General features: G+C 47.3%; 1 protein-coding gene across 4 annotated transcripts in view; it reads left to right on the forward strand.

Annotated features, from left to right (window-relative positions):
- pasha (partner of drosha) overlaps positions 1-26364 on the forward strand; it is a 738765-nt gene that overhangs the window by 564567 nt on the left and 147834 nt on the right. For all 4 annotated transcript variants that reach the window (XM_068388798.1, XM_068388811.1, XM_068388805.1 and 1 more), the window contains 2 exons: positions 15921-16043; positions 23115-23294. In XM_068388798.1, coding sequence (XP_068244899.1) covers positions 15921-16043; positions 23115-23294 — 303 coding nt within the window. The remainder of the gene's footprint in view (positions 1-15920; positions 16044-23114; positions 23295-26364) is intronic.

Genomic DNA, 26364 nt, shown 5'->3' on the forward strand with positions numbered 1-26364 from the left:
CAGGAAATAGCTTCTAGTAGTGGTCAGTGGGAATGTATTTCAACTCAAGGCCCTCTGCTTAGGTCTATCCACTGCTCCACAGGTTTTTACTAGAGTTTTCAAACTGATATTGTCTTGGTCTCACAGCAGTGGAATCGGGTTACTCCATTACTTGGATGACTCGTTGATTCTAGTAGAATCAAAGGAAAGCCGTTTAGTCCTTGTGGGCGGGGTTTGTAACTTTCATAAACTTAAAAGAGAAGTTGACAACGTTTGTTGCTATCATTCGTAAACGTAAGCTAACACTGCTCCTTGGGACTAAAGGCTTGAGACACTAACCCAACAAAGTTAAAATGAATAAAATATCTCCGAAGTCTATCGTTGTAAAAACGAGAATTCGTTGTGCCCAGAGGCACAATGATGGCATGCAGATGACTCCAACAATCGGTAGAAACTGTGTTTGTGGCAATAACCTTAAGGCCTGGCTTGAAGAGAGGGTATGCACCCCAGAAGGAGATCCTATGGCTTTTGGGAGTTTTAACTAATGCCTGTAGAAGTTATGTAAAACTTCTTAGGAATGAGATTTTCCCATAAAAGGGTGTACTCTCATATGTGAGGGCTCAACAAACCCATACATTAGGCAGGTCCGTATGGAGTTGCCATTGACCGCTTTCTCGTAAGGGGGTTGCCATCTATTGCTTTTTTTCTAGCATGAAAAAACTACAGTCTAATGCAGACAATAACTGCTAGAAGGAATTGAACTGTAATGTAAAAATTCTTTCTGCTGTGCTTCCGTTGATAAGAATTCGGAGATCTTTTAGCTGTTGAAAAATGGTGATTAGAATCTACGAATTAGAGATCTGCCGAATCGGAGCACTGGTGTCACACAAGGGTTGTTGGGAAGAAAAACGTTGAGATTATCCTGCTTGCGAACATGAGCGTCTCGTTCCTGATCCTAAACGTTAAACGGCTAACTCGTGGACATGAGGGTCGGGAACGTCTAGAGTGCCTTCCTCGTGAACAGTGCCCTCATGATCATGAATGGAACGCTCACGTTCACGAGCAGGACATTCTTAGCGTTCTTCTCGCTTTCACGAGGGTGGCGTTCACGATCGCGAGGGCTCCATTCATGATGGCAAAGGGCTCTGTTCACGTTCATGTGGAAGGCACTCTAGATGTTCCCGACGCACACGTGTACGAGTTAGCCGTTAATATTTAGGATCAGGAACGGGACGCTCACGTTCGCGAGCAGGATATTCTCAACGTTTTTCTTGCCAACAACCCTTGTGGGTCACCGGTACTCCGATTTGGCATATCTCTAATTCATCAGATGCTAATCGCCGTTTTCCAACAGCTAAACAATCTCCAAATTCTTATCAATGGAAGCAGAGCAGAAAGAATTTTTATATTACAGTTCAATTCCTTCTGGCGGTTATTGTTTGCATTAGACAGTAGTTTTTTTCCGCGCTAGCGAAAAAGCATTAGAAGGCAACCCCATACGAGAAAGCGGTTGATGTTAACTCCATATGGACCTGCCTTATGTATGGGTTTGTTGAGCCTTCACATATGAGACTACACCCTTTTATGGGAAAATCTTGTTCCTAAGAAGTTTTACATAATTTTGACAGGCATTCGTTAAAATTCCCAAAAGCCAAAGGATCTCCTTCTGGGGTGCATGCCCTCTCTCTAAGAAAACCTTAAGGTTATTGCCACAAACACGGTTTCTACCGATTGTTGGAGTCATCTGCATGACATCATTGTGTCCCAGGGCACAATGAATTCTCGTTTTTACAACGATAGACTTTGGAGATATTTTATTCATTTTAACCTTGTAGGGTTTCTGTCTCAAGCCTTTAGTCTCAAGGAGCAGTGTTAGCTTACGTTTATGAATGATAGCAACGAACTTTGTCAACTTCTCTTTCAAGTTTATGAAAGTTATAAACCCCGCCCACAATAGGGTCAGACAACTTTGACAATGTTTGAACATTGGCAACATCCTTCCACAAGAAGGGTAGGCAAATCTACTGAGGAAGGATTGCTACAATAACTGTACAGTATGTTTTGCTTGTGGGCGTATGCCCTCACATATTTAAAATACCACAGCTAGTCATCGATCAAAAAATTCCTTGGAAAATAATGTAGTGATTCGTTGCACATACTTTATTTCCTTAATCAGGCCCTAATTCATTTTCAAACTTTTACCCAGAGGCAAGGATTACGCATGTGTTACCACAGAGGGCAGGTTCATATATTTGCAAGCGATCTTTTTGTCTACAAGGGCTATAGACCATCTTATAATTAGAACTCCATTCTAATGAGTTATAATGGCTATATCCCTGACGAGAAACCAGGTTATACACTACTCGTCTAAAACCAGCTTATTACTTCAACCTTCCCATAACCAAGCATACTGCATATGGGATCTCCCCTCATAGACATTTCCTTCATTTCTTTCCGATCGAAGGTCTTAGTTTTTTAGGAATACTTCGACCGAAAACTTTACATAAGCGAATCCGTCTCTTAGAAGTAACCATTCAATACTTATGCGTGTTTTTGTTTACTGATTAGAGACGAAATATACAAACTCAGTTCGTTTCTCCAACCGAGTTCCGGATATGACTATAATTCAAAGTACTCTCGTATGTTCGTTCCGCCCCTTGGTCTGTGTTACTGGTCTGTAAATAGACTTATGCATATATTACCCGACCAACAATAGATTGAAGATAGGTCTCAATCATATCTGTTGGAAGTAGTTGGGTACATTCAGTAGTTACTGACTCAGTCTGTTGTCCGAAAGGGATCTCTGAGGAGATTGGCAGTAATAACACAATCAGTACTGGTTACCTTATTTACCGATTTATATCACTCTTACTTGGCCAACTTCCACTAGGCTGGTGGCAGTTGGAGAGAGGACAAGATCCCCCCCCCCCCCTTCAGAGCAGTGTGCAATCAGTTGCACGTCTTGACATTAACTCGAGATGTTCTCTTACTATGCAATCTCTCGACCTCTCAGGACAAACGGAGGAGCATTGACTCACTTGAGAGCCAGTGCCACTTTAAGGGTTGTGATGGCCGATGTGGTAAAGTCCCTTCTTCTGAACGCCAGACTGGGTTTAGAGTCCCGCTCAAACTCGTTAGTTCCTTTGGTCACTGCAACCTCACCATCCCTGTGAGCTAAGGAAGGGGGTTTGGGGAAGCGTATAGGTATATGTGCTGAGTCATCAGCAGCCATTGCCTGGCCCTCTTTGGCCATAGCTTGGGTGGACATGGGGCTTGGGTGTTGATCATATGTATATATGGTCTGTCTCTAGGGCATTATCCTACTTGGTAGGGCACTGTCACTGTCCCTTGCCTCTGCCATTTCTGAGCAACCTTTAAACCTTTAAGGGAAATTGCTAGCCCTTAAGGATGAGAATAACAATCACAACGGGTATTGTTGACAACCCTACAGGGTAAGGGTACACTCTTTTCGCCAACCCGACCGATGGCAAAACGTTTACGATCGCGAGGCATTACTCTTCCTTACAAAGTAGTCTATCACTCTGATCGCCAAGCGCCAGATTGTTGATCTCCGATCGACTGCTCTTTGATCACAAATCGTCACCTCACCATTGCCGTTTGTCGGCTGTATGATTGCCGATCGTCAATACTAGTTCAGTGATCAGCAGATCACATCACCATGTTGTTGATCGTTCAACACCTGATCGCTGGTCGCTAGTTTGACAATTGCCGATTGTCAATGCCGGATGTCAACCATTGATTTCCGATCACTGATCTTAGATCGTCGATCTCTGATCCTCAATCACCAATCATTGATTGCTGATCTCCAATCTGAACCCCGATCACTGACCTCCCTTCAGCTCTGATTGCCAATTACCAGTTCGCCGATCCCTGATTGTTGGTTTGCCGATTCCCGATCGTCAGCTCGAAGCTCACCAATCGCCTATCCCTTGAGATAGTGAGTGGCAGATGAGAACTTCCACAAAGAGTCTAACCTTCTCGTCCCCCCCCCCTCCACTCTGAAACTGATACTCTTTTTGGAAGCTTCAAAAGAATGTGGTGTGGGGGGGGGGGGTCATATGCCGCACCAATCCACATCCATCCTTGGGTCCAAATCAGGTAGGTAACAACATATAAATCTTTTAGAGAACCATCTGGCAGTAGAAATACTCAGGTGGACAGCAGGCAACTAGGTGTACCTATCCGGTTGCATTATTCCTGGCAACAGGAATGTGCTTACAGACAATCTGAGCAGAGCGACTTAGGTAGTGGGCTCCGAGTGTCTTTGAATCATTTAGTAGCCAACAAAGTCTTAACTTTGTGGGGTTCCCCGACTGTGGACCTGTTCGCAACATCCTTGAACCTCAGGCTCCCACTATACTGTTCCCCGGGTCTCGATCCCCAGGCTCTTTGGCAAGGTGCATTCCAACAACGGTGAGACAGCATAGGTGTGTACGCATTTCCCTTGTTCTATCCGATGAGAAAGTTCTCAACCAAGTCAAGATGAGCAAGAACTTATGATTCCAATATCTTCTTAATAGCATCACACAGAATGGTTCTCGAACCTTCTGCAGCTCCCAACAGAGCGTCCGAGGGAACTCTCTCCACGACATGATCTACTCAAACAGACTCATGACAACTTCTTCCACAAAGCTCTAGCTTCGCTTCGACTTCAAGCTTGAAAACTATCCAGCAACTCCTCTCTTAGAGATGCTTTTCGCAATGAGTTGTGGAAAGGATGTCTAGACACCTCAGACGTTTTTCAGCGTCAGTCTTCCAGGCCAAGTAGTTGGCTTTTTGTGACTGGTGTTGTGGATGAGGTATCACTCCCCTTGATGACTCTATTCTAACAATAGTGGAGTTCCTGGTATACTTTTGGGAAGAAATGCTTCTCTAAGTTTTGGCAGTCAAAGGCTTCTTTTCAGCCTTAGGTCTCACCTTTAAACTGAAATTAATAGATACTTCTTCGTCGTTGGAATTTTCTCTACTCATACAAAGTTGTGAGAGGACTTGTCCCCAGGAGGGACTGGGCATTAGCTCGGCCCAAGGTTACAGCACGTTTCTCCAACCCTAGAGGGTCAAAGGGAGCTCATCAGGACTTCATTCCTGACTGGGACCTACTGAGTCATATCCAGTCATTGAGTCTTCCTACATAATCAAAGCATCCAACACCCTAATGATGACCCTCATAACTTTGCTTTGGCATCAAGGAGAATGGTTCCCGGACCTTCTGCATCTTTTAGTAGATCTCCTGAGAGAGGTACCCCCACGACCCGTTCTACTCGAATAACCACATGCGAACATCTTTCACAGGACAGTTCCTTCTCTACGGCTTCACGCCTGATGACTATCCAGCATCCCCTCTCTGAGAGAGGATTTTCATAATAGGCTGCAAACGAATGTCCAGTCACATATGTCAGTCCTCTGCCTCAGCATACCAGGCAAAATGGAAATTCTATTGTGGTTGGTGTCGTGGACGGGATATCTCTCCCCTTGATTCCTCTATTCCTGAAGAAAAGAGGCATCTTTGGGAGGAAAAACACCTTCCCGTCTTGGTGGTTAAAAGCTCAGCTTTAAGCCTAGTCTTTAGATTGAATGGAGTAGACCTTTCCTCTTCGTTGGAATTTTCATAACTCATACAGAATTATGAGATCTCTTGCCCCCTGTTGAAGATAAGACCACCTCTTTTGATCATGGTTCGCGTCGAGGTCCTTGAAAGGACCTCCCTAGGAATCATTACGCCATGTAACAGACCATAATGTCACTCTGAGTACGTCGTTCTTACTAGCTTTAGTGTCAGCTAAGAGAGTTAGTGAACTACATTGTCTCTCGTACAACTTTACCCATTGAAAGGGAGGGGGGGAAGTGACTGTCGGCTTCGTCCCTGAGTATATTGCAAAGACTAAAAATCCGGGTGTACTGGACCCTAGATTCAGGCCCTCTCAGATTAAGAATCTACGTTCTTTAACCAATGATCCAGATTAATTGTTACTATGCCCAGTAAGGAGTTTTAGGTACTACCTTGAACGTACAGCAGCAACCCAGCCCTGACTAACATCATGATTTGTTAGTTTGGGTAGAACTAAATGGAGGATAAAAAAAAACTCCATTTCAGCTTGAATACACAAGGACATTGACCGGACTATCAATTGTAAACATCCTGTGGCTCGAAAAACTAGAGCTCATGATGTCGGGTATCAGTACATCCCTGGCATTCAAACTCAATTTCTCCGCGTTGCAAATTTTACAAGCAGCTGTTTGGAAATATCAAACTACGTTCACATCACACTATCTACAAAATGTGACCAACAGGAGACTCGATACGTTTTCTATTGGTCCTTTGGTGGCTGCTCAACAAGTGGTTTAAAGTACCAAGGGCTCCTTATTGGACGAGTAGCAGTTGGTTGAAGGCATTGGTTACTTGGGTTGAGTCTGGGATGAATGTATGTATGTCTGGCCTTTTCCTTTCTTCATCTTCCCCTCGCTTGGGGTACAGCACCATGAATCCCTCTGCAAGCTGGCTTCAGCTACTGCAGATAATAACCCTTTTCCTTGTGTAACCTAGTATGATATATTTGTTCCGTAACTGACATACAAACCACGCTATTTAATATGCGTTATTACTTTCGGCGTAGCTTAAATGACGAGCCATTAGAATTTTAACAAGGGTTAGCAGTGGGTAGGGAGGGTAGCTTGCTACCTCCCTCACACACACCTGTGCTTGAGCTCACTTTGCTCTCGGCTCGGGTGGTAGTCGGACGTGTCAGCTTTCACCATCACCTTCTTTGACAGCCATTTAATGCTTTTTGCTTTTCCTTTGACAGGTGTGCGTGAAGTTGGCCTCTGCTATGCGAAAGTGTCCTGGATTACCCGACCGCCCTTGTGGCACGTTTATGTCGGCGGTCGATACGGACCCTCACACCCTTTGTCCTTATTGTAGGGGCCAGCGGTGTGATAGAAATAAAGTGTATGGTGAGTGTAGGGAGTGGTCTACCTCCCAGTGGAAGAGGTTTTCTCGGCGCCGGAAGAAGAAGTCCAAGCGGGATATTTCTCCTTCGAAGGTTTCTTTGAAAGGAGAAAATCCCAAGGGCTCTTCTTCCGTGGCCCAAACCTCTTCCAAAGCTCCCACTCGACAGTTTCTTTTGGTAGCGTAGGCCATAGTTCTGTTGCCCGATCTCGGGGTTTGGGAGAGGGAGTTGCCTCCTATAGCGAGGCAGCTCCTCCTCTTCCCCCGGGGGAGGATTTAAATATTCATGTTTGACATGATCCGGTTGGGGGCCGCTGTCAAACAATCGCCGACTTTAGCAGAGGTTGATCCTCTGTCTATCGTCGACGTTGTCGTGGCAGAGGCTTCCGATGCGTTATCTCAAACCTCTGCTCGTGATGATCCTGCTGTAGCTGAAGGCGTAGTTCCTCCCTTTGCACATCCTTCGAGGGAGGAACTAAGTCCAACGGTCTCTCCTGCCGGTGATTCTCCCCCTCTGGGGAGTTCACTCACAGAGACTCCTCTTCGGAGGACTGCTGATGGTCAGCCCGCTGACCCAACGACCCCTAGAGGACATATAAGGCGTAAAGCCCGCCTTCCTTCACCTCACAAGGATTTTAGGAGGCGCCTCTTCGGTTCATCGTCTCCGCAGTCCGCCGCAGAGGAACCTCGTCGTTCTCCGACTCTCCCAGCTACAACCCTGGACCTCTCTGCAGATCGTTCGCAATCTCCTTCGGTGGAAGGTCGTCCTTACAAAGGACACGCCGACCTTCCACCCGTCAGACCTGCTGACCTGCCGTCGCCGTTCCTGGCTGCTGACGCGCTGTGGGCACCAACGCATCCTGTTGTAAAACGGGAACGGTCCCTTTGGGGCATCAAGGGCGTATGCGCACGATAGTGCATACGACCCTTACGCGCCAGCACTCTCCTGCGCGCCAACGCTCAGCTGCGCGCAAGCGCTCATCAGCAGAAGATGTTTCTGTTAAAGCGCGCTAGCGCTCACCTGTGCGCCAGCGCTCTCCTGCGCGCCAGCGCACCCCAGATCGCTAGTGCGCTACTACGCGCCAGCGCTCGCCTACGCGCCAGCGCTCGCCTACGCGCCAGCGCTCGCCTACGCGCCAGCGCTCGCCTACGCGCCAGCGCTCGCCTGCGCGCTAGTGCTCGCCTGCGCGCCCGCGCTCTCCGCGCCAATGATCTGCGCGCCAATGATCTGCGCGCCCACGATCTTCTGATCTGGGCACAGTTGGGAAGCTAACTTCTTCCCCTGCTCGCTAGCACTCACCAGCGCGCCAGCGATCGCCAATGCGCCATCGTTCCCCGCCTGCACGCCATCCATCGCCAGCACGCCTTCGCACGCTCATGAGGTTGCGCACGCGCGCCCACGCCCATCGCCACAGCCTGATGTGCGCTCTCATGCGCACGCGAGCGCAAGAGATGTGTCTCCTGCACGCTCGCGCCCAACGGTATCGCCCACACGGGCTCTTCGGCCAGACCCTGCGTGCCCACGCGCGCGCGAGCGCTTATCCATCCTTCAGCGCACCCTCTGCCTTCTCCAGCTCGTACCCCTGCGCGCCATCGCTCGCCCACGCCCACCCTCGCCCTCGCCAACAGTCTCCCGCGTGCACCCTCGCGCGTCCGCACCCTCGCCCTTGCGCGCCTGCACCCTCGCCCTTGCGCGCCTGCACCCTCGCCCGCCTGCACCCTCGCCCGCCTGCACCCTCGCCCTTGCGCGCCTGCACCCTCGCCCTCGCGCGCCCGCCCGCACCCTCGCCCTCGCGCGCCCGCCCGCACCCTCGCCCTCGCGCGGCCGCCCGCACCCTCGCCCTCGCCCTCGCCCTCGCGCGGCCGCCCGCACCCTCGCCCTCGCGCGCCCGCCCGCGCCCGCCCGCACCCTCGCCCTCGCGCGCCCGCCCGCCCGCCCGCACCCTCGCCCTCGCGCGCCCGCCCGCACCCTCGCCCTCGCGCGCCCGCCCGCACCCTCGCCCTCGCGCGCCCGCCCGCACCCTCGCCCTCGCGCGCCCGCCCGCACCCTCGCCCGCGCGCGACCCAAGGCATTTCCCATCGCGTAAGCGCCAGCACGCTCCCCAGCGCGAACCTCAACCCCCCACGCGCGAGGCTGCAGGACAACACGCGGCCAGGTCATCATCGTCGCCGCCCCCCCCATTCTCTCTGAGCTGGGCCACAAATCACTGGCAGCCTCTACTCCCATGAAGAGGAAGAGAGGAGTGTCGAACGTGGTAACTTCTCCGAGGGCAATGCTGACTCCTCGTAAGTCCTTGAGGAAGGCCTCCTCACCCCCCCAGACTTTCACTCCCTCCCCTTCGGACGAAGATTTCCCGTCCTTAGGAGAGTCACGTGAAGTGAGGTGTTCCCCCATCGCACCAATGAGGGAAACCCCACCTCGCGCTGGAAAGTCTTCTCGGGTAGGGGTGGAGAAGAGCTTCCACCATCGTTGTTGGAGTCCTGCATCCCTCCTAGGAGGGAGTCGAAGGACTCTTAAGACTGTGCCGAAGTCATCTTCAAGGCTTAGACCGGAGCCAGCCAAGCACTCGGAAAACGTCCACGAGTCCCCCCAAGAAGAGCCTTTGGGGACAGGAGACTTCGCTGCTAGCCCTTCAGGAGGAGAGCTGCAGGAGTCAGAGCGTGCGTTCTGTCAGGTTCTGACCCTTATGAGGAATCTCAATGGGTTTGCGGATCCAGAGATTCCCCTCGTGAGGGCAAAGACACGGTCTTGGACCGAGTCTTTGGGACTCAAAAACCCTCGAAGGCCAGTGCGGCTTTGCCCTGGTCTCAAGGGGTTAAGAGTGCCAGGGACAAGGTTGAATCCCAGCTCTCCGAGCTTGCCTCCTCCAGCCGACCAGCGCCGGCAACAAACTCCTCCCACCTCCTCGTGTCCAACAGAGGAGGTACTTTGACATCGTTGAGGAGATTTGTTTAGCTCTTCCCCTACACCACTCCTTGGAAGAGCTTACCAGGGGAGTCCCTCTAGAGACACTCTCCAACCGGCAGTTCTCGTTCTCGGCAACGGAGATCCTTAACCAGGAGTAGGTAGCGAAGTGTGCCATGCAGGCAACTTTGGGGCTGGACATCTGGCTAGGGTCCCTAGGCATCCTGCTACGTTCAGAGGACTTGTCCAAAGAAAGTACCGGGAAGGCCATAGAGACCTTTTTACTCTCGGGCACTCGCACGATCGAGTTTCTAGCCCACCAAGTCTCGAACTTGTGGGCTATTACCATCTTGAAACGTCGAGATGCGGTGTCTGAGAGATTCCACAAAAAGGTCCCCAATACCGAGATCAGCAGGCTCAGACATTCTTCCGTTATGGGGAAGAACTTGTTCGAGCCTAAGGACATGGAGGAGGCGGCTGAGAGGTGGAGGAAGTCCAACCAAGACTCTCTCCTACATAGGGCTCTAACATCGAAGCCCTATAAACCTCCAGCACCCCAGCAACCACGTCCTACCAAGACCACGAAACCGGCAGCTGCAGCGAAGACGACGGTGTCTAGGCCCTTTCCTGTCAAGGACAAGAAAGGCAAAAAGTCCTCCAGGGGAGGAAAGAATCCTAGAGGGAGCGGCCGAGGCCGCAAACGCTAGGATTGGCAGTCCCCCTGCATGTCCACCAGTGGGGGGATGCCTACAAAGTTGCGCGAACAGGTGGCAGCAACTCGGGGCCAATTCCTGGATGATTTCCGTAATCAGTCAAGGAAATCGCGTCCCGTTCACAACATCTCTACCTCCCCTGACAGCGGATCCCATGTCGTTGAGCTCCCTTGCCATGGGATTGGCAAGGGGGCAAGCCCTTCAGGCAGAAGTCCAGACCATGTTGAAGAAGGGCGCTCTCCAAGAGGTCCTCGTCGGGTCCCCAGGCTTCTTCAGTCGACACTTTCTTGTAAAGAAGGCGTCTGGAGGCTGGAGATCAGTCATTGACCTCTCAGCTCTGAACAGGTTTGTCAAGCAAACTCTGTTCAGCATGGAGACTACAGACACGGTCAGACTTGCAGTGAGACCGCAAGACTTCATGTGTACACTGGACCTGAAGGACGCGTACTTCCAGATCCCAGTCCATCCGTCTTCAAGGAAGTACTTAAGATTCAGCCTAGACAACAAAGTGTACCAGTTCAAGGTGCTGTGTTTCGGTCTCTCCACAACACCACAGGTTTTCACCAGTGTTTTCACCCTTATATCGTCGTGGGCACACAGGATCGGCATCCGTCTCCTCCGTTATCTGGACGACTGGCTGATCCTAGCAGACTCGGAGTCAACCCTTCTTCGACACCGAGACAAACTTCTGGGACTTTGCCAAGATCTGGGGATCATGGTAAATCTCGAGAAGTCCTCTCTGCTTCCCACTCAGAGACTGGTATATCTAAGCATGATAATAGACACCAATCTCCACAAAGCCTTCCCATCAGACGACAGGATAGCAAGGCTGAGGAGGGTCGCAAGCCCTTTCCTGAGACGAGAAGAGCTTCCAGCCCAATCATGGTTACGTCTCCTCAGTCACCTATCATCCTTGGCTCGTCTAGTTCCCAACGGTCGCCTCAGGATGAGATCCCTCCAATGGCGACTCAAGTCTCGGTGGAATCAGGGTTACGATTCCCCGGACGTCATGATCCCTATGGGTCCTGCGGAACAGACGGACCTTCAGTGGTGGGTGACAGACGAGTACCTATGAAGAGGAGTGGATCTTCTCGTCCTCCCCCTGGATTTGATGCTGTTTTTGGACGCCTCAAAGAAAGGGTGGGGGGCCCACGTTCTGCAACACAGAACCTCAGGCCTGAGGTCAGAATCAGGAAAGTGCCTCCATATAAATCTGCTAGAAATGAAGGCCGTATTCCTGGCCCTTCAACAGTTCCAACAATACCTGGCGGGTCACTCTGTGGTGGTGTTGAGCGACAACACCACAGTAGTGGCTTACATCAACAAGCAAGGAGGTACCTTTTCAAAGCGGCTATCCCATCTCGCAGTAGAGATACTGAGATGGACCGAAACCCACTTGATTCCACTATCAGCACACTTCATTCAAGGCAAGAGGAATGTGCTTGCCGACAGTTTGAGCAGAGCGTCTCAGATAGTGAGTACCGAGTGGTGTTTGGATCATCTAGTAGCCAACAAAGTCCTGACTTTGTGGGGTTCCCCGACTGTGGATCTGTTCGCTACAGCGCTGAACTTCAAGCTTCTGCTGTACCGCTCCCCAGTCCCGAATCCCAAGGCGCTCTAGCAAGATGCCTTCCAACAACGGTGGGACAACATCGACGTATACGCCTTTCCCCCGTTCTGTCTGATGAGGAGGGTGCTCAACAAGACCAGAATATCGGTCAATCTTTCGATGACCCTTATAGCTCCGCTATGGCATCACGCAAAATGGTTTTCGGACCTTCTGCAACTCCTAACGGAACTTCCGAGAGAACTCCCTCCGTGACACGAGCTACTCAAACAACCACACGCCAACATCTTTCACAAAGCCGTAGCTTCGCTACGACTTCACGCCTGGAGACTATCCAGCATCTCCTCGCTGAGAGAGGATTTTCGCAACAAGTTGCGGTCAGGATGTCTGGACACCTGAGAAGGTCATCCGCATCTGTCTACCAGGCAAAGTGAGGAGTCTTTTGTGGTTGGTGTCGTGGAAGGGGTATCTCTCCACTCGATGCCACTATTCCAGCAATAGCGGAGTTCTTCGTGTATTTGCGGGAAGAAATGCGCCTTTCAGTCTCGGCGGTGAAAGGCTATTGCTCAGCCTTAAGTCTAGCCTTCAGGCTCAAAGGAGTGGACATTTCTTCCTCGCTGGAACTTTCCCTACTCATACGAAGTTATGAACTTACCTGCCCTCAGTCGGAAGTGAGACCTCCTCCATGGAACGTGGTTCGAGTTCTCAGGTCTCTTAAGAGACCTCCCTACGAACCATTACGCCAGGCTTCAGATTGCCACCTAACTTGGAAAACGGTGTTCCTACTAGCTTTGGCCTCGGCCAAGCGAGTCAGTGAACTTCATGGTCTCTCGTATGACATTGCCCATTCAAGGGGATGGGGGGAGGTAATGTTCAAATTCGTCCCTGAGTTTATTGCTAAGACTCGGAATCCGGGAGTGCCGGACCCTCGGTTCGACTCCTTCCAGATTTCGAGTCTTCGTTCCGTAACAGATGACCCAGACCATCTCCTACTGTGTCCAGTAAGGAGTCTGAGGCTATATCTCAAAAGAACGGCTGCAGTACGTCCCCAGGTGCAGGCATTGTTTGTGAGCACTGGGAGGACTAAGAGGAGGGTTACCAAGAATACCATCTCGGCATGGATTCGTAGGGTGATCCATCTGTCCCTGAATCCAGACCCTCCTCCGTCACGTCGCCCTAGAGCACATGATGTCGGGCGTAGCTACGTCCCTGGCCTTCAAGAAAAACTTTTCTGTGCTGCAGGTGCTCCAAGCTGGAGTGTGGAAGCGTCAGACGATCTTCACAGCCCACTACCTGCAAGATGTGACCCACAGGAGGCTCGATACGATTTCTATCGGCCCTGTGGTGGCTGCACAACAGCTGGTTTAAAACCTCAGGCTCCTTAATGGACAAGTAGCAGAAGGTTGAGGGCATTGTTACCCGGTCTTAGTCTGCATGAATGAAAAGGTATGTCTGGCCCTTATTCTTTTTCTTCATCCTCCCCTCTCTTGGGGAAAGCAGCATCCTGGGTTCTCTGCACAGCTGACCTCAAACCACTGCAGGTAAACCATGTTTCATTGTGTTCTTAGTATTAAGCTAATACTGTCACGTCCCCATACCCTGACGAGGTGGTATTGGGAGAGTCCTAGCCTAAAGTTTCCATCTAAAGGACTACAGGTCAACTTCCTAGGACGAGTCACACTTCATACCTTCACACACAGCTTATGTAGGCCGCGGCCCTTGCATAGCAAGGTTCTAGCGAGGTGCAGGGAGTCCTTATTGTTGAGTGCTGACACACACAGATACCTGTACTGAGTCCCTGGGCAAAGCCAAAAGCCAGTACTGGCTGGGACTTTCCACCCCTCCTAACGAGTGAGTCACCCATATTAAATAGCGGGGTTTGTATGTCAGTTACGGAACAAATGACAAATTCGGAGGTAATTTGTATTTTTCCTAACTATACAAACCTTAGCTATTTAATCAAACTTGTCCTCCAGCCCTATCCCCCTTGAAGTCCTACCTCTAAGTAAAGTGAGCTCAAGCACAGGTGTGTGTGTGTGTGTGTGGGGGGGGGGGGGGGGGTTAGCAAGCTACCCTCCCTAGCCCCACTAGCGGTGGGGTAGTAAACCCTCGTTAAAATTCTAATGGCTTGTCATTTCAGCTACGCCGAAAGTAATAACCCATATTAAATAGCTAAGGTTTGTATAGTTAGGAAAAATACAAATTACCTCCGAATTTGTCATATTAATATACTTGTGCATGTCCACAACGTTTTTCACGAGGTAAACATTAGAACACTTCTATTTTTTGTGTAAGATTTCTGTTTAGAACATTCTTACCTAGACATTCATATGCTATATCTTACATCCATTTTGCTCAGGCTGCTATCATTCCATTTTTTATTAATAAGAGAGGTGGCAAGGTTTTCCTCGATTACAGTCTTAATACTGTACTAGGCAACCCTGGGTCAATGACTATGCCAGTAGTCGGACTTATCCACCCACCTATGGGTGAGTCATTAATATGTAAATAACGGAAGGTTTGTTAGTTTGGCGAACAAATAACAAATTCATAGATAATTTGTATTTTTCCCTAACTAATACAAACCTGGAGTTATACAAATTGTCCCGCCATCACCTGTCCCCCAATAAGTCCTGCCTGCAAAGAAAAAGTGACTAGTTCATCACTCTGTGAGTATATATACAGGTGGCTGGTACCACTAGCCACCTCCTACCCAGGCTCTGGGTACGGTTGCCACCTCACACCAAAAAGTTTAATTGGCTACCTTCCAGCTTTGCCAAAAGATATATCTATATATAAATAACTGGTTTGTATTGGTTATGGAAAAATAGAGTATCTACGAATTTGACATATCTTGATTTTTAGGGACTTTGTCCCGCTTAGGATAAATCTTTTATTAAAGGATGAGAGTTTGCTTTCTTGTAGGAATTAATAAAAAGAAAAATAAATTCATTTGTATTATTATCTATACAAACCTGAGTCCTTTAAATTGCACCACCCACCTCGACTGCCCCTCAATTTCCAGGCCAAAGTGAGAGTCTAGCTGACTGACGTGTGGGTGGGGCATCCCCACCACTTGCTGGTAGTTATAACTACCTAGTTAAATTTTTAAGATGCTCAAGTTTCACTGGAGTCATATTCCTAATAATAAGAAAATATAAATTGCTTCCAAATGTTTGGATTTTTCCTAGCCATATAAACCTGAGTCCTTAAAAATTAAACTTACCACCTCAACTGCCTCTCAGTCATGAGCCAAAAGTCAAAAGTGCAGTCTTTAACGGGAAATTGGCGGAGCTACTTTCCCACGTTCACCACTTGTTGGCAACTATCTCTTTTTAACAAATTCATTGTCCATTACAGATCCGCCTAAGACAATCCCTATTTTAAAGGACTCAGCTTTGTATAACTAGGAATAGTACAAATTACTTTAAAAGAATTTATTTTTATCTTTTCATAAATAAACCAAAAGTTAATTTGAAGCTTCCTGTCTTTTGTATGATTTCTCATGTATGAAGATTATATGAGTGAGGTTAGGTTTTATTGTTACTTGAAGTCATTTGCATTGCATGAGATTTGTGAAGACATTTGATAATGTTAGGGATAGTTAGTTCATTCATATTTATTTTAGTTTTTTGTGAATACTATGAAATACAGCTCCTGGCTAACTGCTTTACATAAGATGTGTTAATATTCACAGGAAATAAGAAAGATTGAGTTTAAATTTCCCATTTGCATAATTTATGTTAGGTAATTTACACAAGATTTTATTTCTAGATGTTATATTTATAGGTAGTGGAACCAGAGCCTCTGGTGGAATCAGTGTTTTATCTGATGAAAGATATGCAGACTTTCAACTACTTGATGAAGTACATGAGGATGACAATGATGAGGATGATGAGGAGAATGATGCTGGTAAGTACTGAATTATGTAAATGTAATCTTGTTGGAAGTTACAGAATTCATCAGTACTCAAAATCCTGAATGTTTTGCAGATTTATAGAAAATTTAAACATCACAGCGTAATCTCAATTTTGTGATTACTCATTTCAATTTTTTTCTTAAATGTAATGCTGTCATTTTTTAAAGCTGTTTGTTTCTGTGCAAAATACGAACCCTCCACTCTTTACTGAGGAGTATTATCTCGGCGAAGCTGAAACCAGCCGATAAGCTTTTTGTCATGGTGTAACTACCCACCTCTAGTTAGCGGAGGCGAGAGCAGGGTAGGCTAATCCTCCCGCTCACACTAGTACTAGCGACTAACTGCTCCTTTTTTTTTTGGCTTGGTAGAGTAAAGACGTAGTCTTTCTCTACCGGCAACCCCCTTATAACTGATTATGGCTAAAAGCAACTGGCCTAATGTTTTTAAATTTCCTTTTGACCTGCCTTCCTTACACGGGTACCCCGGGCAAGGAAGGTAACAAGAGGCCTTCGGCCTCTACCTCTGCTGCTCACCCAACGTTGGCTCTGCATCGGCGGGCGGGCGTGAGCGGTGACTGACAGGAATTCCTAGGAGTGACGTCATGGGACCGTGAGGTCTCGGGAACGAGTTTTGGCTTGAGGTTGTACAGGCTGTTGTTCCTTTAGCCCGGCTCACCCGAAGGGAGGAGATAAAATCTGTACGACCGGGAGGTTCACCTCCAGGTGTTGTGTAGTCCGACCTTCCGAGGAAGGACGGTACAACACCCTTCCGACCGGCAGCTTCCTCGTCCGTGAGGCGATTCGCCATAGGAAGGAGGAGTTGATCAATCCCCTCTATTGCGAGAGGAGAGATTTTCTCCAACACTCCCTTCTGAGCGGCAGCTCACTCGTCCGCGAGTCAGTGTGCCATAGGAAGGAGAAGTTGATCGATCCTCTCATTTGCGAGAGGAGAGATCTTCTCCAACACCCCTCTGAGCGGCAGCCCCCTTGTCCACGAGGCGATGTGCCATAGGAAGGAGGAGTTGGTCAATTCTCTTATGAGAGAAGTGATCTTTTGCAACACTCTCCTCTGAGCGGCAGCTCCCTTGTACGCAAGGCAATGCGCCATCGAGAGGAAGAGGTGTTGATCGATCTTCTCGCTTATGAGAAGAAATATTTTCTCCCGAGTGGTCTCCTCCATGAGGGTCCTGCCGAAAGGTATTGGACTCGCAGCGGAACTTGGATTCATCCATGCTCTTCGGATCTTATAGACTTTTGAGTTAGGTGATTGCTTATCAATTCCTACTCATCGCCGCCGTACGAAACAAGTCTCGTTCCATTTTTCATTTGAAATAATTGCTGCAGATGGTGAAGACTGCCGGCTGCCTCCTCCCCCATTGTCGAGTCTCGTATGCCTTAACTCTTTGGGGTTATTGTCACATTGTGCCTTTGGACACAACAAAGCTCTTAGAGCTTCGTGAGGCCAGGCTCTTCGGGACTTGCGCCTCATAGTTTCTAACTCTAACGAAGGAGAAACAGCCGATCTTCAAGTCCAACACAGCCTTTTTTGTTCCCTTCTGAGAGAATGACAAGGCTACTCGCCTCCCCCTTTTTTGGGAGGTAGGAGTACTAAGAGGAGATGCGAGGGAATTCTCTTCTCGTTCGAAACCCTCGCCTCACCTCAGTATATATCTATGGTAGGTTTGCCTGAGGCTAGGCTTTGCGAGATCCTCGCCTTAGTACCCATAGCGAGTTTGTGAACTCTTCTCACCATAGCTAGAGTAGCATATGCTACTGGGTCTAGCTGGAAAAGAGATTGCTGGCGCTTTATAATTCCCTTTCCAGGATTCTCGCTGTTATTCGTGGGTAATTGCTAGTGCTTTGTGGACACTCGCCAGTGTTTGCTAGTATCGGATGGCGTTCCCTGGTTCTTGCTAGCGTTCAAGCGCTTGCCAATGTTTGCAAACGCTCAGGATGGAGGTAGATAATTCAATCGACAAAGGTGAAGAATATCTCCGAGGGCAGCCAATCCGAACTTTCACTTGAAACAAAAGTTGGAGCATATCTTCTAGCAGGTCCTCTCTTGCATGAGGGTCATCAATAAGCTGTCTACTTCTGGTACCACCACCTGACAGCTGCCAGAAGGAAAGCTGTTGCTCAGATAGCTGGAGCATCCAGTTCCTTGTGGGCATGTTCCTGCCCGCGATCTTATCACTTCCTTTTATGCTACAAAGGAAGTACTATGAGACCGAGAAGGAACCACATTCCACCATGTCCCTCGACCTTTTGTTGGAGTCTCTGACGAAGAGTCTTCCGACCCAAACCCTCTCCGCTTTGAGAGCCTCCCTCTCGGCAGTTCAGCTCCTCAACATGGATCGAGGTGTGAAGTATGCCATAAAGGCTGCTTCATGGTTCGACCTATGGTTGGGGTCCCTGGGCTACATTATGTGCTCCTACAATCTTTTATAGGAGTCCACAAGGAAGTACTTGGAATCCTTCCTATTGTTGGGTACTTAAACTCCTGAGTTTCTATTTCACCACGTCATAACTTGTGGGCAAATGCCATCCTCAAGAGGAGGGATGCCATCATAGGAAAATTCCACAAGCAGGTGCCGAAAGTGGAAGTATCATGCTTGAGGAATTCCATGCTTGAAGGTTACTCTCTCTTTGTTCCCGAGGAGATTGAGAGGGCTGCTGAAAGATGGAGGAAATCGTCGAACGATTCTAACCTCCATAGGGCTATGACATCCAGGTCCTATGGAAGACCGTTCTAGTCTTCTCGTAGTCAGCAGGCTACCTCTACCACCTCCTCTTCTAGGTTCTCTGGATCTTCCAAGGTCTCCAAGCACCCCTTTCCAACCAAAGACAAGAAAGGGAGCAAGTGCTTCAGGGGAAAGAAGCTACAGGGAATGGCCAGGATGGTCACTCCCTCTAAAAACGGCAATCCTCATCACCGACCACCTGGGGGGATGCCTGCAGCACCTCTGGCATAGGTGGCAGCATCACGGGGAAGATCCTTGGACAATCGAGGTGATCACTGTTGGGTATTGCGTCCCGTTCATTCAATCTCTCCCTCCTTTGACTCAGGATCAAGTCCCGTTAAGCTTCTATGCGAAGGGATCTGCAAAGGAGCTGAGTCCAGACCTTGCTGCAGAAGGGCGCTCTCCAAGAGGTCATGGACGGGTCTCCAGGCTTTTACAGTCGAATTTTTGTTGTGAAAGAGGCCTCTGGATTCTAGAGAACCGTCATTGATCTCTCTCCCCTGAACAAGTTTGTTCAAGAGTCTCTGTTCAGGAGGGAGATGGCAGACAGTCAACCAGGCAGTTTAACCAAGGGACTTTATGTATACACTACATCTCAAGGATGCATACTTCCATATCCCAATCCATCTGTCTTTTAGGAAGCATCTCAGATTTATACACGAGGACCGGATATACCAGTTCAAGGTTCTCTGTTTCGATCTCGCGACATCACCTCAGGTCTTTACTAGGGTGTTCGGCTTAGTGTCATCTTGGTCTCACAACAATGGCATTCATCTCCTCTGGTATCTTGACGACATGTTGCTTCTAGCAGACTCAGAAATAACCCTTCTTCATCACTGAGATATGCTTTTAGAGTTTAGTCAGGATCTGGGGATCTTGATAAATCTTGAGAAGTCATCACTGCTTCCCACTCAGAGACTGGTATACCTCAGTATGATCATAGACAACATCCATCAGAAAATCTTCCCATGAAACGAAAGAGTACACAGGCTGAGAGAAGTGGCACCACCCTTCCTCAGACGTCTGCTAGGTCACCTAACCTCTCTCTTCCTTCTAGTTCCAAACGGCCACCTCAGGATTAGATCCCTGCAGTGGCAGCTGGAGTCCGTGTGAAACCAACTCTCAGATCTGCTGGACACACTAATTCCAATCACTCAGGAACAGATAACTGATCACTTTGGTGGATGGCAGACGAGAACCTTTGCAGAGGTCAAGATCGTCTCGCCCCTCCTCTGGACTTGATGCTTTATACAGATGCATCAAAAGAATGGTTGGAGGGCCCACTTGTTGCATCACACAATCTCCGGCCTTTGGTCAGAGTCGAAAAGGTACCAGCATGTAAACCTCTTGGAGATAGGAGCAACATACCTGGGTCTTCATCAGTTCCATCGGTTGTTGGCAGGTCACTCCGTGGTGTTGATGAGTGACAACACCACAGTAGTGGCTTACATAAATAAACAAGGTGGTACCTTTTCGCAGCCTCTATGCCTTCTTACAGTAGAGAATCTCAGATGGTCAGAAGAACATTTGGTGTCCCTATGGGCTCACTTCATTCCAAGCAAGAGGAATGTGCTCGCAGACAATCTGAGCAGAGCGACTCAGGTAGGGGGCTCCGAATGGTCTTTGAATCCTCTGATTGTGACGTCATCGCTCTAGCAATTAATGGGATATCCTCAGTCATTCCCGGGATGTTCTCTCAACACTATTTGTGGATGATATCTCTATATCATTTGCTGGAGCAAGAATGAAAATGACAATGGTTGAGAGAAAACTACAACTCGCAATGGACAAAATTATTCAGTGGGCTGATATGAATGGGTTTAAGTTTTCAACAAGCAAAACTACTATTTTACATTTCTGTCATATCCGGGGAGTACATCCAGACCCGGATATATACATGAATGGTCAACGGATCCCATGTGTAGGTGAAGCTAAATTCCTAGGATTGATTTTCGATTGTAGGTTGACATGGGTTCCACATTTAAAGGCGTTAAAAGCTAAATGTCTTGGGGCTCTGAATCTTTTAAAAGTATTGTCCCATACATCAGGGGGGCAGACCGTAAAACTATTTTGAAATTATACAAGGCCTTAATTTTTTCCAAAATTAGTTATGGATGTGAAATATACTCCTCCCCCACCCCAAGCCGATTAAAGATATTAGATTCAATACATCATGCTGGTATAAGATTGTCCACTGGAACGTTTAGAACTTCGCCTATCCCAAGTCTCCTTGTTGATGCTGGAGAGTTACCTCTAGACCATTATCGTGTGTCTTCCATTATTCGGTATTGGTTTAGGTTACAAAGACTCTTTAGCTTTTCAGACTGCAAGCCTTGTAAGGAACTCAACATACTTTGAGTTGCACCCAAAATCTCCTCAACCTTATGGCTTTCAAGTAAAACAGTTATTAAACAATCTTGATAAAATTAGAGGTAAGGTACTTCCCTTTAAGATACCATCAACCCCTCCGTGGAAATTACCAAAGATATCTTTCTGTAAATATTTTATTGGTGTTAAAAAGAACATGACTGAATTAGAAGCTGGATCTCTTTTTATGGATCATGTTGAAGAACATAGGAATCAACTTTTATATATATCGATGGCTCCAAATCCGATGCTGGCGTTGGATTTGGAGTATATAGTAGTTATTTTAACTATAGAGGGGCACGTCTTCCAATATCTTCCATATTTACTGCTGAATTATATAGCATACTAACCGCTATTGAGAAAATAGCGTTAAAAGAGGACAATTTTACCATTTATAGTGATTCAAGAAGTGTCCTTCAAGCTTTATAAGGTTCTAATTCTAGTAACCCTTTAGTTTTAAATATTTTAGAGTGGCTTTTAATTATTGGCCTAAAAGGTATAACAGTTCGATTTTGCTGGGTTCCTTTCCTCTCCAACTACAGTACAGAAAAAATACACTCTACCTTTCCTTTGGTAATCGATGGAACCTTCCCCTAAATTCCCCATTTCCCATATGGAGCTCCCTTCTTTCCCCTACACATAAACCCTAAAGTTTTAAAAGGCAATGGGCACTTTGCCTAAAGGAAATAGATAATGAAAATCGAAACACAGCTAATTAAAATTAGGAAATACTTGCCTTTTCATTAATGTTTTGAGGTATGAATGTGTCTCTTCTTGATGTTCGATAGAAAATGATTGACAACACAGTTTGTACCAAGTAATGAGTCTAAAAAGCTTACCTGAATCTAGGAATAAATTTCAGTATTCAAAGTTGTTCCATCAAGATAAGTAAATACCTACAAGTTTGTGAAAATAAACTGAGGTGAGGTAACAAAGGATAGCCTACATTTGGGGTGTAAGTGTCATGAGATCAAATAGTTGTAAGTGTCACGAGATCAAATAAGGTGTATAAAATACTTGTGGCCATTAGTACATTACACTAAAGGATAAGGAAGAAAGCAAATTTGAAAGTTTTCAGAAGCTCTTTTTATACATTATTGGATAAAAGGAATTATTCAAATTTATTTAATTTTCGTATTATTATTATTATTATTATTATTATTATTATTATTATTATTATTATTATTACAAGCTAAGCTACAGCACTACATTTCAGTTGGAAAAGTTGGATGCTATAAGCTCAAGGGCTCCAACAGGGAAAAACCAGCGCAGTGAGGAAAGGAAATGAATTAAATAAACTGCAAGAAGTATGTATAATTAAAATGATATATTTTATGAACAGTAACAACATTAAATTAGATCTTTCAGATTTAAACTATTAAAACTTCAAAAAAAGAAAAAACAAGAAGAAAAATTAGATAGAATACTGTGCCTGAATGTACACTCAAGCAAGAGAACTCTAACCAAAGACTAGAAGACCATGGTACAGAGGCTATGGCACTACCCAAGACTAGAGAAAAATGGTTTGAATTTGGAGTATCCTTCTTCTAGAAGAGCTGCTTATCATAGATAAAGAGTCTCTTCTACCCTTACCAAGAAAAAAGTGGCCACTGATCAATTACAGTGCAATAGTTAATCCCTTGAGCGAAGAAGACTTGTTCGGTAATCTCATTGTTGTCATGTGTATGAGGAAGGAGGGTAATGTGGAAAGAATAGTCCAGACTATTCAGTGTATGGGTAGGTAAAGGAAAAATTACACTTAACTTTTACAAATACACTATTTACTTTGATAAGAAGGACTATTGGCTGTACGTAGTACTGTATACATTAGCTAGAATCTAAAAGCATAGATTCAGTTTGTTCTGGGAACTTTACTAATAGGAATTCTTTATTCACTTAAGTAAAGATTACTTTAGCTTTACACTTCACTATTGTAATTACAGTAACTTTCTTTCAGATGGTCAGGATACTGAAGATGATTACGACTATGATTCTGAAGTGCCTGAAGAAGAGATTGATGCACTCCTTGAAGAGGGACTTCCCGAAGAAATGAAAGGACCCAGAAAAAGGAAGAGAGATGCCATTATTGAAGGAGAGGAAGCCCCATATGATGAGAGAGAAAAATTGGTGTTAATAGGTTAGTAATGTTGTTCTAATTTATTTTCATGAACTTCCCCTGATATTCGTATTGCTTTGTCATTGAAGCTGACTCAATATCGATGTTGCCCCAAAAACTTAAATATAATCATGTTTTCTTCTCGTCAAGAGGCCAGGCCTCTTTCCCACTAAGGCAACATACGGTGGCTAACGGTAACCCAAATCAGTCTCTCTTGTCTCACCATTCCTCACAGACAATTTTTACCCAAGTAGGAGTTTCCAAAAGCTTTTAGAAATCTTAGATTTTCTAACATATCCCCCAAATGTGGTTTTCGAAATTACAAGCTGAGAACTGAAGTGCTGTAATATAATTTAATTAAGTGTTTACAAGGGCCCTCATTATCAACTAATGATTAACTTTTTAATTACGTTTTTCAATATTAAACTTACCCGATAATCATGTAGCTGTCAACTCCGTTGCCCGACAGAATTCTACGGGAGGGATACGCCAGCTATCACAATACTAGAAGGGGGTGTACTCACCAGCGCCACCTGTGGCCAGGTACTACAGTACTTCTTGTTGACACCTCCTCAATTTTTCCTCTGTCGTGCTTCCGGCAAGACGTTCTGGGATACGCTTATGATCTTGGAGTATTTTCACGGCTTTTGGTGAAGTATTTCTCTCAGATTTCGGCTGTCGCTTTACTGGAAAACTTCTATATTAGCTTAGATAGCTATTATTTAGTTCTGATTAATGGTTAACGATCTTTTTGCTTGATTTGGAATCCCCACTTGGCTAACTCTTTGATTCAAGATGTCTGACATTTCACAAGCCCCACCCCATAGACGATGTAGGTCTTGTAATAGGCGTATTCCGAAGGCCTCGGTAGATCCTCACACCGCTTGTTCTGACTGTAGGGAAAGACCCTGTCAGTTGGAAGATCGATGTGAGGAATGCGCCGGACTTTCGGAACTTGATTTTGTCCGATTTCTTAAGTATTCAACCAAGTTAGAGAGAGAGAGAGTTAGGAGAAGTTCTTCTCGCTCTTCACTTTTTTCCTCACCTCATGATCCCCTACCTTTTCCTCCCCCTGTAGTGGCTACCCCCGAACCTACTATTTGCCCTCAACCTGATATGTCTGTTGTTTTGCGTGCCATTCAGGCTTTAGGTGACAAGGTGGAGTCGGTGGTTAGTGATCATAAGTCTCTTATGGCCGAAGTCAAGGAACTTAAGGTCAAGAGTGCAGTGGGTGGTGATAGTGCCAGTGCTGTGACGAGTGCTAGTGTCAGTGCAGTGCCAAGTGCTAGTGTCAGTGTCAGTGTGGTGCGTGAGGGTACTTCTGTGCGTGCCAGTCGTCCTCCCAGTCCGGGACCTCTTGCAAGCTCCCAAGCCCAGGGGAGAAGCAATGTCGAAGGGCAAAAGGGTTCGGCAGGCCTTGATCGGCGCACAGAAGTATCCTCGGTGGTTGCGGGCGTGTCTTCCAGAGACCGTCACTCCCACCCGCAGACGATTGAGCCCGTCTTTTACTCGTCTGCTGAAGAATTGTCAGGGAGGAAACGTTGGACTCAGGTCTCAAGACCTCTCAAACGCAGAGTCCAAACCTCAAGAGCTCTACAACCTGGCTGCAGTCATTGGATCAGCTCTGACTCGCCGCAGTCATCAGTTGAAGGCACTCCTCCTAAGAGGAGTAAGGTGCTGCCGCAACAGATCTCTTCTGTTAAGGCTTTGCCTCAGCAGACCTTAGTGTCTGCCGACCCCAAGTTGACTCTACTGCAGTCCATGCAGTCACAACTTGCGGTCTTGATGCGTGAGTGTCAGGCTGAGAAGGTTCCACCTCCTCCTGCGATTGCTCCGCCTAACCGCAGTCCTGCCTGCCAGGCGTACGATGTTGAGGCTCCTCAGGATACCTTACCACGTTCTGAGTTTCCAGTTTCTGGTGGTGTGCAGCTACCTCCGCCTTCCTTAAGGCAACCTCAGCAATGGGAACAGGAAGCTTATACCTTACTTCCTCCGCTTCCACTTGCGGTTCCACCAGTGAGGCAACCCTCTCTTGAGGTACAACAACCTCTCCCATCCATGAGGCAGACACCTCAGCTCTCGCTGCAGTGATCTCAACCCTCCTCAAGGCGAGAGCCTCAACACCTTAGCCTTGCGCCTCAGGAACCTCAACTCGCGAGACAAGTTATGCGTTCTGCGCAGCCTCTACCCCAACTCTCGCAGCTCACACCTCAGGAACCTCAACTCGTTCCTCAGGAACTTGCTACTGCGCATCCGCTCACCTTACAGCAAGCGCAACCCTTGAGGCAAGACACTCATGCCAGGACTCAGCCTCCTCCACCCATGCGCCTACCTTCTGCTACTGCTTTTGACCAGCCTTTGCAACCTGAGCCTCAGGTGTTCCCTCAACAGAGACTTGAGGAGGAAACCACAAGCGTTTTTGCTCCAGCTCGTGCAGATTTTGCTGTTCAGCATACCTTACCTCTCACTTCGCTACACTCTGGTGATGAGGTTTCTGATGATGAGGCTGCACACCTGGACCCCTCATCAGACGTGGATGAATCCAAGTCTTCTCCGCCTCCTATTGACTTTCGCAAGGTCTTGGCTCTTTTCAGAGAGGTATACCCAGACCATTTTGTCTCTGCTACCCCCCGCTCTCCGCCATCTGAGTTTTCGCTGGGCATGCAGCCAGCCAAGTCATCTTATACTAAGCTCGTCTTTACAAGGTCCTCTAAGAGAGCGTTAAGAATTTTAGGGGAGTGGTTGCAGTCTAAGCAACAACTAGGAAAGACTTCCTTTATGTTTCCTCCGACTAAGCTCACTTCCAAAGCGGGCGTTTGGTATGCCACAGGAGAGGAACCAGGCTTGGGAGTACCTGCCTCTGCCCAGGCCGACTTCTCAAGCTTGGTAGACTCTCCTCGTAGAACAGCAATGAGGCGCTCTAAGGTTTGCTGGACCTTCTCCGATCTTGATCACTTCCTAAAGGGTGTATTTAGAGCATTTGAGATGTTCAATTTCCTAGACTGGTGCCTGGGGGCCCTTAGCAAGAAGACCTCCCCTGCGGACAAGGACTCAGCCATGCTCTTAATGTCCTGCATGGATAAGGCTATTA

Source organism: Palaemon carinicauda, chromosome 1, assembly GCF_036898095.1.
Source record: "Palaemon carinicauda isolate YSFRI2023 chromosome 1, ASM3689809v2, whole genome shotgun sequence".
In the NCBI taxonomy this organism is placed as follows: Eukaryota; Metazoa; Arthropoda; class Malacostraca; order Decapoda; family Palaemonidae; genus Palaemon; species Palaemon carinicauda.